We start from the raw sequence: 19,189 nt of genomic DNA, 5'->3' as shown, positions 1-19,189 counted from the left end.
AGGAGAAACAAACATCAGAGTTTAGTCACTGATCTTATTTCATAAATCAGCAGACTTTTAACTTATAAAAGATTGTGTTTAAATAACGACCTGAAGACAGGGAGCGCCAGTTCAAATACAAAAATAAAAACTTTGATTTAGGATGAATGAGACTGGCCCTGGTTTATAGTTAGGACTGGCTCAGGTTTATACTTGTTGGACGTCACTGTGTTCAGTCATCTTGGATATTAACTTGAGAACAGAGTTTTCCTTCATTGATAATAATTAGAACAAATTACTCTGGATGTCAAACTGATTTGGGGTCACACCTGTCGACACGCCATCCTCCTCCTCCTCCTCCTCCTCCTCCTCCTCCTCCTCCTCCTCCTCCTCCTCCTCACGTTTCCTCTTCTTCCCTGAAAAACAAATTAAACACAAACAGATTGTTCAGTTCTACGACACCTTCACTTTTTGGTTGTTGTGTCGTTTCTCAGATGTTGTCGATCTATTGCCGTTTTTCAGAAATGGTCTATTCCAAGTCTGAAAGTCTGTTCCAGTTGGACTTTTCCTGTTTAAACACTTTTGTTCAGATTTGTGGGGAAATAATATGTATGTATATATATATATATATATATACTAGTGCTGGGCAAGTTAATGCGTTATTATCGTGTTAACGCATTAATTAATTAAAGCCGACAATTATATTGCACTGTTGTTCAAATGGAATTAATCTGGTGGTCGATCGGTAACCAAGACTGTTGTTGTTTGTGAACATCCGTTAACGGTCACGTGACGGGAGCGTGACGAATCAGGGAAGGACTGCACGTGACGTCGGGTGGGTTGCCATGTTTGAGCGCAGTGGCTCCACCAATTTCAGCTATATTTTATTTTTCAAAAGCAATTTAATATTATTCAAACGTGTTGTTCGGTTCGTAAAGCGTACCGAACCGTGAGCCCCGTACCGACCGGTTCAATACGAATACGTGTATTTACAGCCATACTACGTACGTATATATATACAGTATATATATATATATGTGTATTTGTACATGTTGATCTACCAGCTGCAGGTTTTGGCTTCTTGTCCACTGATCCGGATTCAGTTGCAGTTTTTTTCGCCGTCTCTGGAAAAAGACGTTTAAAAAACAAAGTCCTAATAACTGGAAGAATCCCATCGAGTTTGCTCGTCTGTTTCTTTGAATCAGTTTTGTATTTGTGTTTCATATTCACTCTGATCACTTTGTAAAGAACTCAACATGGGGTAATAATCTAAATGGATTCACACGGTTGATCTTCTGAACTCACCTTTGAGTTTCTGTCGTCGTTCCTTCAGTTCCTTCACAAAGCGCTGCAGCGGCTCCTGGACTCGAGCGTCATTCCTCTGTAAGACCTTCATCTCTTTATCCATCACAGAGACGGACTCTTCGGGCCCGTACACCTGGATGATGATATCAGGGATTTCTTCTCTGTGCTTCTCCGCCTTCTGACCTTGAGGGATTGTGTCCAGATTGGACATTAACTTCCTGAATTGTGGCGGGTCCAGAAGCTCCAGGATGGAGGTCAAGGCCTTTTTCCACTTAGTCTCGAAAATCCGCAGCGACATCTGTAACCGAGACGAATGAACAAAAGAACCTAAACAGGAACCATCACTCTGACAGCTTTACCAGGTAAATATAGAATACCATTTATTGATATTCACGCCTCAGAGAATTTACATTTTCATGTTCTTGTGGTTCCTGCTTTTTTTTAATCTGTAGATATAGTTTTGATAAATATTATTACTGATTTCATTTTCTCAACACGTATATATATATTTTATGAACAATAAACACTGAAGCTACTGTAACGACCTTCATGTTAAAATGTCTTTGTTCTTCATCTGGGATTTAAAAACAAAAGATTTCCACTCAGACTATAAAAGCCTCCTGGTCATGGTTTAAAATCCTCTCTCCTGATTGGCTCAAGTTTGTTTGTGCATTTATATATATATATATATATATATATATATATATACATACATACATACACATTAAACTCACATATACACATGTATATATATATAGAGTAAATATTGATATGAGTCCATATTTGAGTCGTATGAGTTTATCTCTCCGACTCTCCAACCAGGAAGTCCGTTTGTTTGGTAGTTGATGTTGATGTTGATGTTGATGATCTCACAGTTGATTCATTTATGAGACGGAATTAGAAATAAAGTCTTTATGGTAAATATAATACTCACTGTGTGCTTCTCTGTTCCAGCTGAAGCTTTCTGTTCTACGGTGTTGCTGCTCTCAGTGGCGGGAAGAGCTCTTTTTGGACTCGGTGGGAGATACCAAGTTAAATAATGCTTCACCAATCTGCTTCCCTATTGATCGAGAATAAATGCTTAAATGATAATTGGAGAGAGATTGTTCAACGTCAAATATTTTCATTTTATTCCAACTGTGTCTGTTTATCCTGAAAACACACAGTTTTAACCTCACACGGCCCCCCCCCCCCCTCCAGTGAACAATGGTTTAGCCCGCTCTGTCCCGCCCACGAGTAAAGGTCCTACATTTAAAGTAGCAGTGTGGAGCATTAAGCTGGATTTATAAATAGATTTATACATTTATACAAAATATACATTATATCTATACAATAGTGATAATGTAGACTAATAATCACCATAATACTTATTATTATTACAAATGTGTTTGATGGATCTAAAGTGAACTCGTTTGTAATAATTTGGAGGCGCGAGCTTCTAGAAAACGTTGGGGCACATTTTCGAGTCTCCATCACTTTTTTTGTAAATCTGCCAATATTCAAAATCTATGTAGTCGATTCAAAATGTGTAAGAAGTGAGTGTGATGAAGTGATAATGATGAAAAAGCATGAAAACGATAACTACCGTTCTTCAGACTACTAACAAAAACACCAGCTGCTCTCAAGTTCAGCATTTTGGCCGTCGCCATCTTGTTTTTTTTTGCAACCAGTGAACAGGAAGTGACCATATGTGGATTGAGGAGGAGTGACATAGAGACCTGTCAATCACTGTGTAGCCCCGCCCTAAAGCATCCCCTGCTTTATGGTCTGTGTGACTCTAAATGGACCATCATTTACTAAATGAACATCATGCTGTATTGAAGAAGACTTGAAACTAGAGATTGAGACCATAAACTCATGTTTACAATGTTTACTGAGGTAATAAATCAAGAGAGAAGTAGAGTCATTTTCTCATAGACTTCTATACAACCAGAGGAGTCGCCCCCTGGTGGACACTAGAGAGAATGCAGCTTTAACACATGAAGCTTTCTGTCTCGAGTCGGTGTTTGGTTTGTCCGTTCTGGGCTTCTGTAGGAAACATGGTGGACTGAAGAGGACCCCCCCCCCCTCTGTAGACATGAAGAACTCATTGTAAGATAAGAAAAACACGATTCTTAGTTTCAGGCGATAAAAATACAGAAGTTAAGTCGCATAAAACTTCTTCCAGATTCAACATCAACTCCTGTTTAGTGTAAACATCTTTATTAACATCTAAACCAATCATCATGCAAATAAAGAAAATTCTAATAATTAAGACGATAAACTTATTGTTGTTTTTCTTTACACACACACACTTTATTGCAAAGGATTTTCCACCATAACTTGTCACAATAAAGACGTTTCAGATCCACAGCAGCATCAACATCAAAGAACACATTTAGATTCATTCTGATCAGTGAGACCGACTCAGCCGCTTTACTCAAACTTTAAACTTTAAACCAGCGTCTCATGAAACATGAACTCATTTATATTTGTTTCCTCGTTAAATAAAATCTAGTTCTGAAACAAAATGAATGTAACGAGCAGAAGGAATGTAACGTTTCACACAACAAACATCAACAAACATCAAAGGTTGCAACTTTGAAATAAATTATTCTGACCTCACTTCTTTAACCTCAACCAACCAGATCTAACAGACGGCTGATTGGCCGGTTGTACAGGAAGTGGTGTGTCTTGGGGGGGGGGGTCTATGTGACCATGTACTCCTGCCGCTTGTTGAGTCGGACCTGGCAAAGCGACACGGCGCCCACGGCCACGTAGATGCCGGCGGCGATGAAGCAGTTGATGCCGACCTGGTTGTAGAGACCGTAGATGTTCTGAGGAGGGTTTTTACTGCAGAACAGAACATATTCAACCTAATTATTCATCTGATAAAACAAACATATTCATATTCAACCTAATTATCATCTGATGAAACAAACAGTCGTTTGTTAACTCCGGGTGATTTTCTCTATAACAGATATTTATTCTATTATAATCAGTGCCGTTCTGTTTTTAACACGATGAGTTCTGACCGTTCAGGCGTTTCGTGTTAAAACTCAAAGACCCAGAATTCATAGCGACTCACTCGTTACGAATGTCCTCCTCAGTGAACGGGACGTCCTCGATCAGCACGGCCGACTTGGCGCTGAAGAAGATTCCCAACATCGCCTAGAAGAAGAGACGCAGCAGGTCAGAACAGAGGGGCCCAACGTGAGGCCCGGGGCCCTCAGGAGGGCCAACATGAGGCTCAACATGAGGCCAAACATGAGACCCGGGGCCCTCAAGAGGGCCAACATGAGACCCGGGGCCCTCAAGAGGGCCAACATGAGACCCGGGGCCCTCAAGAGGGCCAACATGAGGCCCGGGGCCCTCAGCAGGGCCGCAGGATGTGTTTGAGTCTGTAGCTCACAATATCAACATGTCGTTTTTATTCCATTTATTCAAAATCCAAAACAAAGAAAACATCTTTGAAATAAATTTAACAATATGACCATATGAGTGAAATGAGTCGATTAATGAGATAATCAGCTACGATATTAATAATTAATATCCTCTGGTTGCAGCTTTTCTCACTTATTTGTTGTTGTTTATCTTTAGTTCTTATTGTTGATCAGACAAAACAAAACATCTGAAGACGACACTTTGGTTTTAGACGAGATAATTATGTTAAAAAAGATGAATTAATTACACTACTGAGGTTCATTAATGTGTCATTTTACAACACAGGGATGAAGAATTGTAAATAAAATCTATTCACCAACATCCGGGTTTATTTATTCTGTTGGTGGAAAAACTGACTTCCTGTTCTGAAGCATCACATGAGGCCTAAAATAAGTCACATGACTCATTTAAAACACTTCTACCTCTTCAGTTCCTCGATTATTATATTATAATAACACTTTAATAAACCTCAACGCGGTGGAAGAATAATTAATATACTTTAAACATTGGTATAATCAGCTGGAACATCAGAAATAATGTCGGTTTATTAAAGACATTCAGGAACCAAACTACACGGAAACATTAATAATAATAATAATAATAATAATAATGATAATGTTTAAGACTAATTCGTGTGACAGCCCAGACATTAGCCACCTCCACACCGCTCAATACACAGACAGGTACAGACCTGTCAGCGGTACTGATTATTAATTGATTATCAGAACAGTGTTTACAGCGCAGTAATATTATATTATTATAAAATGTACATTTAGCTTGGGCCTACGTGGGTGCCATCTATTTACTGGAATATGATTTACGTTCAAGGATTACTGTGCGACAGATGGATGATGTCTCGCGAGCTCACTCAGAAAGATGACGTAATAAAAACCTGGACTGTAAAACAGTCAACGTTTATTTACAATAAAAAGCATCCGCTAATCAGTATGACTCCAGGAAATAGTCGGCCCCCTTCTTCCATATTTCTTACCAGCATGATGACCCCCCAGATGCTGATCACTATCCCGCACGCGGCCATCTTCGGCCCGCAGAACAGAAGGGACGGCATGTCAGTGTTCGGTTAATCGCTCGGTCAGAAGGTCTGCTCTTTATGTTCGTTTGTTTCACTGAAACGAGAAGTGTTCCTACTAGAGCCTCTCGGTCAGCTGATCCTCATCGCTCGGGTTCACTCGGAGAAACTCGACAACGCTCGTGACCCCGCGGCGCAGCGACCAATGAAAAACCGCCCAGCCCGACACGCCCCGCCTTTTATCTCTAAGACTGACCAATGAAAAACCGCACAACTCTTATCAGCTGATCCTTCTTCTTCTTCTTCTTCTTCTTCTTCTTCTTCTTCTTCTTCTTCTTCTTCTTCTTCTTCTTTCAGTATATTGGCGGACTAAAAAACCAACGCGTATTACCGCTACCTACTGGACCGGAGTGTGTAACATTATGACTGTATAACCGTTATCATTTAAACACAATAATAATGTTATTTATATATAGATTATTATCTATATATAATAAATAATATACATATATATATATTATATTATATATATATTTTTTTATTATTATAATTTGTTATACTATAAGTACTAGACATCCTGGTCCACACTCCAGACCAGCTGGTGGCGGTAATGCACTAATTCATCGTTTGCCAACCGCCAATAAACCTCAAAGAAGAAGAAGAAGAACGACTGACCAATGGCGTTCAGTTCGTCACGCCCCGCCCTTTTCCTCTGAGACTGACCAATGGCATTCAACCTCCAAAATCGCGCAAACATTCTCTTTATATCCCGTCTACCTTTGTTCTACGATATTTATATATTATTTTGTATCTGTAATATAGAAATCACTCCTAATTGATTCCGATCAATGAACCTGATCGGATGTGTTTCTCCCACAGCTCGAGGTCTCTATGGAAGCGCGCTCACGCTACAGGAGCTAACTGTAGCTAGCAGCTAGCTGCGTGTTCTCCTGTTGTTGTTGTTTGACTGAAGAAGAAGAAGAATAAGAAGTTTAAAGAAAAGAGCTGCGACTCCTCCACCGACATGACGTCAGCCTCTGCTAAGGTGAGTCCTTACCTGGTTATAAATAGATCTATATAGATCTAGATCTATAGAACAGAACGGACTGTGTGCTACAGACAGAGTCTAAGCTGCACACAGTCTCGCGGCTGTAAACCAAACTATTCAGAAATATGGACATTTTACGGATTTGCTCTCCGCACGAACAAACTTCATAAAAAGTACTTTAACTCAATGCACCTCCTAAATAAACACATTAGTGAAACATTCGGTATATAGTTAATGCACCAAACATGTACCGTTAACATAGAAACACTGAATACTTTACTGAATACTTGTACGAGCCAGCTGGTGGGGAACCTCCTCCTGATACTTATTAAAAGCCTGTTTGGTGGATCAGGTTCTTCATGGAGACCCTCACAGATACGACAATGATATTTATTCATATTTATTGATGTGCTCACAGTCTGATGACATCATCATCTCACCTTTAATGTTACACTTAACCAGAGGTGGAATGTTGTTACGTACTTGAGTGTTCCCATATTCTTCTACATCTCAGAGGTACTTTATACTGTACTACATCTCAGAGGTACTAGTACTTGTACTGCAGTAAAGGCTATTAGTACTTTGTCTTCTTCAGGTCGGGGAGATCTTCTCAGCAGCAGGAGTTGCTTTCACCAAGTTAGGAGAGTTGACCATGCAGCTACACCCAGTGTCTGACTCCAGCCCTGCAGGGTGACACACAAACCTACACGCACACACACACACACACACATACAGACAGACTCACACACACGCACACACTCTGCTTGTTGTGGTGTATTAATGTGTGTGTTGGTCCTCAGAGCTAAGTGGACGGAGACGGAGATCGAGATGCTTCGTCTGGCGGTTCGTCGGTTTGGAGACGACTTGAACAACATCAGCACTGTGATCAAAGAGCGCACCGTGTAGGTCTTCATCTGGTCTCATTAGTATTAGTGAGCTCTTTTTATGTTATTAGTGTTAGTGAGCTCTTTTTATGTTATTGTTATTAGTGAGCTCTTTTTATGTTATTAGTATTAGTGAGCTCTTTTTATGTTATTGTTATTAGTGAGCTCTTTTTATGTTATTGTTATTAGTGAGCTCTTTTTATGTTATTGTTATTAGTGAGCTCTTTTTATGTTATTGTTATTAGTGAGCTCTTTTTATGTTATTAGTATTAGTGAGCTCTTTTTATGTTATTAGTATTAGTGAGCTCTTTTTTGCACATTTACAGGTTTTTATCAAATGTTTTTATAAAAAACTTTTTTGATTTCTGTTAAAATTCGGGTTTGTTTTGTGAAGAAAATGTGTTAGAAATCATTCATCAAAAGCGTAATTTTGTAAATATTTTAGCATTCAGCAGATATCAAAGCTCCTCTGTGCCCCCCCCCACCCATCATTTACAATGAAAGTTATTTTAAACGGAGAAGTCAGGGCTTTTCTTTCTGGTAATTTGCATATTTATCATTTTGTAATATATTAGTTTGTCATCAAATCACAAATCTGGAGACGACTCTGTAACTTTTGAGTGAAGTCGATCTTTAAAACGAAGGTCAATGTTCATATTTAGATATTTAATGATCAATGGAACATTAAAATAAAACATAATAATAAACAGAAGTAAAGATGTTTCTTCTTCTTCTTCAGAGCTCAGATTAAGAGCACGGTGAAGAGGAAGCTGTACGAGGACAGTCGGGTCCCGATCTCCTCCGAGACCCCGAAGAAGACCGTCAAGAAAACCGCCGTCGCCATGGCGCCGGCCGCCGCCCCCCCCATGATCGCCGTGCCGACCTCGCAGGTCGTCGTGGGGACGGGCATGCAGAGCAGCCCCTCTCTGGCCCCTCCCATCAAGAAGCAGAAGACGGCAGGTGAGGAGAGGACAGGAAGTGAACTTCATCGACAGGAAGTGAACTTCTGGTGGATCGGATGTAGACGTGATGAGTAGAATCCATTTTGTTTACATTACAAAAGACTCCGTTGACAAAAACACACATTTTACCGTTTCGTTAACAAACACTCGCGCCCTGGTTCATCTTTCCACCTTTTCTACTCTCACTAACTCAGGTTTAAGTTAAATAAACTGCCAAATCCCAATATCTTCAGACCTAATGCGGTTTTTGGTGAGTTGTATATTTCCTATAAGTTTGAATTAAGTGTGTTTGTTACGACACAGTAAAATTACTGTTTTTATCCATGGAGTCTGGTTTATTTATCAAAATATATATATATATATATATATATATATATATATATATATATATAGCTGCTGTTTCAGCAAAAATCATTTTACTCTGTCGGGACCTTTTACTTTATTCACCGTATCTATAAAATATATTCGGTATACCTTCAGTAGCTAGCGTAGCATAGAAGTGCTAACGCTAGTTAATGAACCGGTCTGAACACGAAGAACATGTGAAACCAGTGGTGAGTCTGTGGTCCGACCCTGTTCTGACCTGTGATTGGCTAGTCTGTGTTCAAAGGGCGGGGCTAAGCGAAGGATCAAATGTGTGAAGGTTTTTTCAGTGAATGTTTCTGTCAGTAAATAAACATGTGATCCTCCTGCAGACGTGACTCTCAGCGCGCTCAACGACTCAGACGTGAACAGCGACCTAGTCGACATCGAAGGACTCGGAGACGGTTCCTCCAACAAGAAACTCAACTTTGACCAAGGTGAGCGCGTTCATATGCGCGTCGTGAACGCGTCGTGTACGCGTCGTGAACGCGACGCGTACGCGTACGCGTCGTGAACGCTTCGCGTACGCGTGAACGCTTCGCGTACGCGTCGTGTACGCTTCGCGTACGCGTCGTGTACGCTTCGTGTACGCGTCGTGAACGCGTCGTGAACGCTTCGTGAACGCTTCGTGAACGCGTCGTGTACGCTTCGTGTACGCATCAAATTTATATTTTATTTTCATTATTTTAATGTTGAGGAGATTTTGAAGTTTGAATTGTTCTCCTCAGAGAGCCTGAACCTGGACTCCAGCCTCATCATGAACTCCAGTGACCTCCCCCTCCTGTCTCGCTGACCTTTGACCTCTCAGCTGAGAAGCATCACGTCTGAAACACTCAACGTTTCATCTGTCCACATTTAAATTACTCCCATGTGTTGATTTTAAACGTAAAGGTAAATGTTAAATAGTCCGTGGAATCAAATTTAAACAAATGTATTATTATTATTTTTTTATAAACTTCAGGTTTGTGTTTTTGTTGCTTTTTGTTCCACAGAATTATGTTTCCATCAGCGAGTTTTAGTTTTCAGTTCAGTATTTGAAAAGTTTTAAATCCGACAAAACGAGTCCTGTGCTGTTATCATGAAGAATAAGGTTAAGCTGTAAAGACGCTTTAATGTGAAGAACGTCATCTAATCAGCTGATCAGTCATTCTCTGATTAGTCACGTTGTGCTCTCACTACTGGAATTAATCATTTAATGCCTCAAAATTATGATCGATAACAACTTTACATTTTAGTCGCAGCGCTGAGCTTCTGAATTTATTAACAATTTGAAGATGTTTCCTGAATCCTCAAAGACTCTTTGAACGGTTTATAAAGAGACAAACGTCTGAGAAACGGGTTATTGTGCAAGAAACTAAATATTTTTTTCATCCAGATGTTTAAGAGTCTTTGAAGATTCTGTAAAATATATTTCCAAAATAAAAATATGGTTTTACCTTTTAAAATATTGGAAGCTTAACGCTGAGACTCGAGTGTAACGGTGAACGATCAGTTTTAAAGTGAGACTCTGTTATCCTGTAAAATATGTTCGACAGACACAACGTGAAGTAAATCAAACTATTCAGTGAATTAATTTGAGGACACAAAAAACTAAACAGAGAGAACAAAGAAAGTTTACTAACGAGACTTTAAAGATCCGTCTCACGTTATTCTATAAATCTCACGGTTAGACTCAAACCAACATGTTTGTTTATTCATACTTTTGACTTCCCGACGTAATTCTTTAACACAAATTAAAGAAAGTTTAATCAGTAATCTCCTCAAACAGCTGCTCGCTGTAGTTTTTAATCAAACAGCAGGAAGTAGTGCATTAGTTGGGGACTAGTTTCAGCGGCGGATTAATCCACATTCGATGCTCGAGTGAGAATTTAGTGACGAGAAGAAAATCCAGACTTGTGCTTTAAGGCGTCGGTGTTCCTGATGGTTGGCGATCATGTTGGTAACGAATCAGCAGCTGTGAGCGATGTAAAAACGTTTTGATTATATTAAGTAAAAAAACTCAAACTAAACTAGTTTGTTGTCTTTTTGGGGTTTTTGTTGGATGCTTTTGTTTCATTCAAGTGTTTCCTCGATTTTGACCATATTTGGACTGAGGAGTGACGTAGAGTAAAGTCATAGTATAGCATGTCATAGTTTAGTATAGTGTGCTATAAAAACAGTGTTTTAGGTCACAGTGAACTTTCCAGTCCAGACGTTTGAATTTGAAGAAATGATCTCCAGGCGTCCCCGCTTTTGCCGCCGCGGAGGAATTAAAAGTTATGATTCAGTAAGCCATAAAAAATGTAATTTAAAAAAGTCGAAGTATACCCTTTTATAAAAAAAAAGCCTGGAGACGAGCAGAGAAGACACAATAAGAAATCTGAGTTTGTAATTTGATGCACAAAACTACAGAAGACCAGAGACATTTAGGAACTATGGTTCAAAATCACAATCTGTTTCTGATCAGAAGAGAAAAAAAAACACTTTCTGATACGATACAGATTTTATTGAGTTTTCATATACAATATATACTATATACTATATATTTATAGTGTGTAGATTTCCACTAAAACCAGAAAGTCATTCTGCTTCATTTTACAGCGATGAAATCCTCAGAAGGGAATAAACACTTGAATATAGACTTTTATTTTACAGTTGCATAAAAATACATCATCTCATTTGTCTTATGTAGAGAATTTGTCCAAAACAAAAAGAACAGAAAGAAATTAACTATCTACATGTTGAAAATACTTGTGAATGTTTTCATAGATGTGCTTTTAGTTCCCTTTATCGTGTGGATTTAAACTAGCAGCCCTTTTTTTAGAAGTCGTATCTCACTCTGGTGGATCTGCGTCAGTTTTCAGCACTTAACACCGAAAATAAGCTTTTCTGCATTTTAAAACAAAACAAATACATTTTGTTTGCTTCACACATGAATGTTAAAGTGCTAAAAGTTCATCTAAAAAAAATAAATCTTTAGTTGATCAAACGTTCACAGCCTGATAAAAAACCATAAAAACATAAGAACCTCACAGAAGTTTTACATTTTGGTAAAAGTCTGTTGTAATAAGGCTACAACTAGCAACTGGTTAGCTTAGCTTAGCATAAGGTCTGGAAATGGGGAGTAGACTTTTCTTTTTAAAGCATTCTGAAGTGTAATTCTAAAGTTTAATTCTTAGGAGTTTGGTGAACGGAGACAGGATGAACATGAAGCACTTTTGGTTTTCTCACAATCTCGCAGTAAAAATCTTTGTTTTCATGTGATTGTTGCTAAATAACTGTCAAAATGTTTTTAGGTATTTTAGAAGTCCGATACCAGTATATGAAACGCCTCATTTGCGTGATAACGCTACATTCTGAACAACAAATCAGTGTTGAAATCAGCAGGAGGAGAGCTAGTTAACGTTAGCCGTTAGTAGCCGGTGAGCAGCACAGTCCTTCTTGGCTAAAAAACGGAGCTAACAGCTAACAGCTAGGTTGCATTGAGTCACATTATGATGCGTTCAAGCTCCATTCGGTAAAAATTGGTATCAGGCCGAAGGTCAACTATGACGTTATCATGATGTGTTCACATGTAATCTTGTAAAAATGTAGTTTTTGGTGATAAACTTCAAATTATGAACTTTCTTTTTGCTTTTAACACACCGGTATTGATATTGGTCTTGGGATCGGATCATCTCTAATTATCTGAATCGAGACCTCATGAATTAGACATTTTAATCTTGACTGCAACCTTTTTAATCACTGATTTCTGATTGTGAGAAAAAATAAATCACAAATGTTTTTAAGCGTTGAAGCCCTTTAAGATTATTTTCCAACCATATCTCATGGTCTTAACGGAGCGGATGGAGATCTCAGTTGTCACTTTAAGCCTCCATAATATTTTAAAAACGTACAGTTGTCAAGAACGGGGACATTGGCTGTAGAGACCAAATACGGTTTTTTCGACTCGCTTTTTGGGGACCAGCCTTAAATGGCCATTTCAGGAACTGCAGTTTTTTTGCAAATTTTGCATTGGCTTCATTTTCAGTTTCGGTGCTGAGAAATCACAGCAATTTTATTTAAAAAATGTTTTTTACCAGAGTGAAATATCGCTTTAATACTGAAACGTTGACGGGTTACTCGCTACATGCTCTAAACGTCACAGAGACGACAAACAGATTTACACAAAACACAAAGGACGCACTTCAATAAGCTAATTAAAAGCATCGCTGACATCATGTGAAGAAAATACAACAAACGTAAGAATGTTCAGATTCCAACAGAAAGCTTTAACTTGTATAATGATACACAAATAAAAGACAACGATAAAAAATAAAGAAATGTATGAACATACGATATGAAGTTGCTTTTTGAGAAGTGTCAACGAGGTCAAAGTCATCACAATTTAAAGACAGTTCCAGCGTGTTTGGAGTTTGTTTTGTAATTTTCTAAACCAGTTTTCAGTGTCAAGAGGATGAGCCATGTTGTTACTACGGTCAGATGAATGTAGATGATATATACACACACATGCCAGTCAATTATAAATACATTTTCTATCTTATTTATACCTGCAGTTATTGTTTTTATAACATTTAGTCTATAAAATTGAGAAAAATGCTGACGACAGTTTTTGAAAGCCTAAGTTGACGTATTAAAATGTATTGAACAATATATTCAGTTTACAATCACAGAAGAAACTAAATTTCCCAAAAATAAGACATTTAAAAAGCTGCATTTGTGGTATTGTTGGACTCAAATATGAGTATGCGATAATAGCAAAATCATTGCAGATTAATAAATTCTCCATAAATTGATTTGCAGACATGTTATACAGTGTAAGTTGGCTAATCAATGCCAAAATGTTTTAGGTAGAGCAATAACTTCACTTTATTTAAAATACAGAGCGCTGACAAGTTTAATTTTACACAGTAAAAAGTCCCGCTTAGAATGTACTTTGGGCCTAAAAAAAATATAAAAAGCATCCGTCGCCGCTAATTGTTCCCAATTCATACGGTGGCCATTTTAGGAAATCTCAGGCTCAGATGACGTTAGCATATTAGCAAGAGTGTAGCAACACAGCTACGGTTAGCAGTCATGCTACACGCCTTTTGTTCATCAGGTAAAATGTAGTTCGTAATCAGTGATTTGGCTGCAGCTTTTTCTCCGAACTACCGTTAGCATTTTAACATCATAACACTTTAATGTTATATGCTAACTGTTAGCATTTACCGTATTACGCTAACGTTGCCAATGAAACAGGAGATGAGCAAAACCTCCAATCACACCGGAAACATCCGTTAAAGGATACAAATGATTTGAGCCCCAAGACACTTCTGGGAGATGACGAGACACTTTAAACATTTAAAAAAGACAAACACACATTAATGAATACTGTTCTTCTTATTTACAGCTATTGTAAGATTGTTTTCTTACAAAACTTTCAATTTGTTGAAGAATTTTTGGCTTAAAAACATTCTTTGAAGCAGAGTCCACATCACATTTTTGACCCATCTACATATTTCATGTTTCTCTCCTCATACTTAGAGCAGTATGGGATGATGGTGAGTGTGCAAAGTTAAAGATAATAAACAGAAGATTATCTTAAAGCTACAGTTTGTGTCTAAACAACTCAATGATTTTGGCAGCGTGTTGTTACCTCTGAAGTCTATCCTGCTTTGTGTCGGTTCAAAGTCTTTAAAGCTCGTCTTCAACTAATCTCTCTACAGGTTTTAAAGATTTTTAGGTTTTGATAAATCTAATTATTAATTGGAGGTTCTCAAAGGTTGATGGTAAAAACTGTAAATTACAGACGATTATCACAGTGATGTCTTCACATCGATGTTAGATATTTAATTAAGTATTCAAAATAGCTTGTTTTCGTGGCAAAATTTTATTAAGTTTTAAGGTTTTAACACAATTTGGAGGAAAGATGATGAAGACGAATATCAACCTGTTTGGCTCTTTCCAGTGAACTTCTTTATTTCATTTGATTAAAACCAAAATGATTCTTTCATCTGATAGTTCCTGATTTAAATCTGAATGTTATTAAAGTCAGATTATTTTACTTCTGACAAATTCGGCTTCTTTTGTTTAATGAAAAGAGGGGTTTTGTATTTAAAATGTTTCTCAATGTAAGAAATGAAATAGGATGTTTTGGTATTGGTACCAAGACTCAAGTATGGAGATGGCAGCAGTATCAAAGAAACAAACCTCAAGAAGTTTCATGTTGCTCTCGACGTTTTAAAGCTAAACTGAGAACAAAGTCCGAACAACAACTGATCCAAACTCACCTGGAACTAATTCAGGCTTTGAGTGCATTCCACAGAAACAGACTCACAGAGACGGTAACAAATCAAGAAATAAAGCAGGAAAGACAGAAAAATCATCAAAAAACGTGACAGCATTTCTTACATGATGATGCGTTACCCATCATGCAACAGAAAAAAAAAAAGATTAAAGTTGTTTGACTAGAACTGTGCAAAGTCGTGACAACGGAACATATGATGTCATGTCACTAAGAAAAGCTCTGGAAACTGTTTTTGTTGAAACAGCCGATTGAGCAGCGAGGCGATGAAGACACTTCTATAAAAACAGCCGATTATAAAAGAGCTTCCTGTCAACTGTGGGAAGTAAAATCTCTCAGATCTGACGTTTCTATCGACACACGTGAGGAAAAACAACCTCCTCCAAAGTAGGACGACGTGTTGAGGCACAACGATGAGTGAGCCCGAGTACAAAACTGTACAAAACTGCGAGTGCAAAAAGTTGGAAGCAGAACTGCAAACACCTCTGAGCTCCGGTGAGACGCGTCTGTGACTAAACAATAGTCAACAATGTCAAAACACCACATTAACAGAACCGTCAGAAATCCACATCGGTGAATTCTGGGTTATTATTAGTCATATTTTTGAAGGATGAATGTTCTGGTGACTAATGTGGCCACAACCTCCACGTTCACGGAGCCTCAGAGGACAGACGCTTCAGACGAACGGCAGATCGTCCTATCGTCCTATCAGGAGCTCCATATGTTTAGGAAGGACCACCTCGAGCTGGGCCATACGGATGATTATTACAACATTAACAGAAGTTTTCATGAGCTGGCAAATATGTGCAAAAATCGCATCAAATAAACTGACGTTCCAAAGCAAATTGCTGTGAATCAAATGAGTTTGTTTCCGATCACAGTCTGCACAACGATAATATAAGTTCATATCTTCACGATATGACTGAAATGTGATATTGAAGTATTGCCCAGCTCTAGGATTACACGTGATGAATTCTTAAACTAGGCGCACTTCTTCAAAGTGCAATAAAGAACCGAGAAAGGTCTTTAAAGATAGTAAACGATTGGCAGACATTGTCTCAAAACCTTTTCCAGAACAAGTACGATAGATACGTTAGAAAGAAACACCAGAATGATCACGGACTGGTTTTGTGAAACAAAGTAATAAAACAGATTTTATGGGGATTTCTGCCACAATCAAAAAGGTCTTTAACCGAATTTGTTCCTTCACGAACAACAACGTGGAGGATTTCAAGCCGGTCAGAGAGAATGGAAAAAGTGAAAGTATAAATGCACCTTTAAGAGGGAAGAGCGCCGTCACTTCCTGCAGATTCAATATGTACAATCAAACATGCAGGCTGAAGACAAAGTGAGCACGTATCAGCTGCTCCGACTGTCAATATTCACATATAGACACTATTAACAAACAGACCACAAGCTTCTTCACGCTTCTACTCACCGGGAACCGGTTTGTGAAACCCGGTTCCTCATACCGGGAGAAAGACGTCGGCCAAAGTTTATCAAACCGTAGACGATCTACTTTCTTCTGGTAAAACCAGAGCGCTTCAGTCAGCGTGACTCAGCCGAGACAGACAACTAAAACTTTTCTTTAAAACACAAAAATCTTAGGCTTCAATGACTGAAACGTTTGTTCAGTGGCTGAACGTCACGTTTGACTCTGGTTTAGCTGGTTTGGGCTCAAAGACACTTTACCTCTTTCAAGTGGTTTCTGGCCTCGGACTAAGACGGTTTCATTGGATCTATTTATCTGTCATATTTAGTCATTTGTTTAAAATATGCTAAATTCATCATCTTCAACAGATGAGCTAAATATCTACAAAATCAGATGCACAATAAGTGCACAACCTTGGTTCACCGAGATCCGTCAGTCATGACTTTGGCTTCGTGACGCGTCTGAATAAATCCTTTCTACGTCTTCCTGGTGGAAAGATCGATACGTTTCCTCCAGGACATCAAGCAGCTGAAGGCCTCCTGGATCACCGACGGTGGAACCAAAACGTTCCTGAAGCGCCTCGAAACTCCTTCAGAGAGACGACTCTGATCGTCTCAAAACAACTTGATTACAACTCAAGACCTTATTAGAACCTCTTCAGAAGATCTGGAACGTCAGCATCCGATGGGCAGCGACGTGAACCGTGTCCCAGTTTTTTAGGCTCCGACCTCATTCGATGTCCGCAGAAATGATCTGAGGGAAATGTTTTCAGAGTCAGAAGCAGCCACGTAGAGTTCGGGAGGTGTCTGTTGCTCATCTGCTACCAAAAACCCGCTTCTCTTTAAGTCTGTTTGATTCCAGCCCGACGCCGACGACACAACCGGTGTGTCCTCAGTCTCCCCAAAGTTCTTTGTGATCTCACGACGATGCTGATGATGAATCCTTTGTACGTTAATCTGAGGGGGGAGGTTAGTTCATCCTACGAGCCTTCAGGATGAACCAGTGAGCTCAGTGAGTGATTTTGTGTTAAATATCCAACCAACCAGTAGAAACAGGTGGCGAACAGATCGGAAACTTCATTAAAGTTTTCTGTCCGATTCTTCAAGGCTGCAGAAAAATATCCGATATAACGATCTTCAACTTCCTGTGATTCTTCTGTCCGTCCAATGCGGTCGCAGGAAGAGGCGGGACTTACAGTGATGCTAGCAGATGATTGGAGCAGAAATAAGGTGCAATGGAGGGGGGGGGGGGGGGGGTCGATGTTCCTTTCAAGCTGCTGGTGGTCAGTCAGTCTGCACCCACAGTGTCAGGGTCAGGACTCTGGGTGAGGAGGGTTCTAGTGTCCGGGGTGCTGGTGGGGGGTGAAGGGGGTGAAGGACGGGGGAGGAGAGAGAGACAGAGGGCTGGACTGAGGGCTGAGGCCTCCTGCAGGAGGGGAGTCCGCCGCCGACTGAGAGACACTGAGGGGGGGAGAGAAGCTTTACTCGTGATTCTTTCTTCTATAATTTGGCACTAATGTGCGTGTTTAAGGTGATCCTCACCTGACGGTGTAGCTGCTGCGGTGGGCGGGATCTGTTACCCCGGCAACAAAAAGCTTCTTTGGGGGTCCGTCAGACTCCACCCCTCCTGAGAGGCAGAAGAGGTTCACAACTGTACACATCAGAGGTCATTAACAAACAGAACCGTTTCTAATCGTCTCACGTGATGCTACTCAGCCAATCACATCGCTGCATTCCGATAAGCGTCGACAGTGAAAACAAAGCTTTTAAATCGAGAACTCGTTCAACGTTCTTCACACGTTTAACACCTGGTGCGTCTCAAACGTTCAGAGACCGTGACGGCGATGTGAAATAGAACTATCGAATCCATTAAAGACTCGGCTGACGTAGATCAGTAAATGTAGACACTCGAATCATTACCTTTCCTCTTGAGTGGAGTTAAAGCAGGCCATCTCACAGTGGCACTGACTGCTGGTCTGTTGGACAACAAAAACACGAATAAGTAGACTGAGACCTTGTCTGAACGTAGACGGATATTTATTTTAACACACAACCGTCGGTTTACAGAATATGGCCAGTAGGTGGCGACAAACGCCACGTCAACGATACGTCAAATACCAGAGAAGAAGATTCTGAGCACGCTCAGTGAGCTTGTTTTACTTTGTTGTTTTATTAACAAATCAAACAATAAGTGGCTAATCATGAAGCTCCCAATAAAGGATCTATAAAACCACAATCAGGGTTTGGGTTCACCTGAACCTCCTGGTGGGACTCGGGGAGGAGTTGGGTGTGGCGCCGCTGTCCTGTGACTGGAACCACTGAAGAAGAAAAAACAGTCAAAACAGTCAGTCTGAACCCTCAGGACTCGCTGTGAACCTTCTGATCTGGACTCACTATAGACCCTCTGACCTGGACTCGCTGTAAACCCTCTGATCTGGACTCGCTGTGAACCCTCTGATCTGGACTCGCTGTGAACCCTCTGATCTGGACTCGCTGTAA

The 19,189-nt window shown here is 39.6% G+C and overlaps 4 protein-coding genes across 5 annotated transcripts in view; 1 reads left to right on the top strand and 3 right to left on the bottom strand.

The window, feature by feature from the left end:
- Positions 1-264: 264 nt before the first annotated feature.
- LOC306705141 (uncharacterized protein) lies at positions 265-2,259 on the bottom strand (the record flags this gene model as incomplete). The annotated part of the gene is made up of 4 exons (XM_079171843.1): positions 2,219-2,259; positions 1,285-1,582; positions 1,041-1,103; positions 265-395 (listed from the first exon to the last, which is right to left on the bottom strand). Exons 2-4 carry the CDS (start codon positions 1,580-1,582, stop codon positions 265-267), a joined length of 492 nt encoding a protein of 163 aa, XP_079027969.1. The 5' UTR covers positions 2,219-2,259.
- A 987-nt stretch (positions 2,260-3,246) lies between these two features.
- On the bottom strand, positions 3,247-5,913 carry rnasekb (ribonuclease, RNase K b). The gene is made up of 3 exons (XM_079171107.1): positions 5,699-5,913; positions 4,352-4,434; positions 3,247-4,116 (listed from the first exon to the last, which is right to left on the bottom strand). Exons 1-3 carry the CDS (start codon positions 5,774-5,776, stop codon positions 3,972-3,974), a joined length of 306 nt encoding a protein of 101 aa, XP_079027233.1. The 5' UTR covers positions 5,777-5,913; the 3' UTR covers positions 3,247-3,971.
- Positions 5,914-6,468: 555 nt separating this feature from the next.
- Positions 6,469-10,997, top strand: bacc1 (BPTF associated chromatin complex component 1). The gene is made up of 6 exons (XM_079171098.1): positions 6,469-6,782; positions 7,381-7,475; positions 7,586-7,687; positions 8,409-8,629; positions 9,327-9,431; positions 9,723-10,997. The coding sequence occupies exons 1-6, from the start codon at positions 6,762-6,764 to the stop codon at positions 9,785-9,787; spliced, it is 609 nt and encodes a 202-aa protein (XP_079027224.1). The 5' UTR covers positions 6,469-6,761; the 3' UTR covers positions 9,788-10,997.
- A 493-nt stretch (positions 10,998-11,490) lies between these two features.
- LOC306704654 (P2R1A-PPP2R2A-interacting phosphatase regulator 1) overlaps positions 11,491-19,189 on the bottom strand; it is a 10,876-nt gene continuing 3,177 nt past the window's right edge. For both annotated transcript variants that reach the window (XM_079171096.1, XM_079171097.1), the window contains exons 6-9: positions 18,944-19,008; positions 18,611-18,666; positions 18,233-18,317; positions 11,491-18,151 (exon numbers count right to left, since the gene is read on the bottom strand). In XM_079171096.1, coding sequence (XP_079027222.1) covers positions 18,028-18,151; positions 18,233-18,317; positions 18,611-18,666; positions 18,944-19,008 — 330 coding nt within the window. In that variant the 3' untranslated portion in view covers positions 11,491-18,027. The remainder of the gene's footprint in view (positions 18,152-18,232; positions 18,318-18,610; positions 18,667-18,943; positions 19,009-19,189) is intronic.

Source organism: Pholis gunnellus (assembly GCF_910591455.1).
Source record: "Pholis gunnellus genome assembly, chromosome: 13".
NCBI lineage: Eukaryota > Metazoa > Chordata > Actinopteri > Perciformes > Pholidae > Pholis > Pholis gunnellus.
Note: the sequence above shows the minus strand (reverse complement) of the source record. Positions and strands in the feature narration are given on the sequence as shown.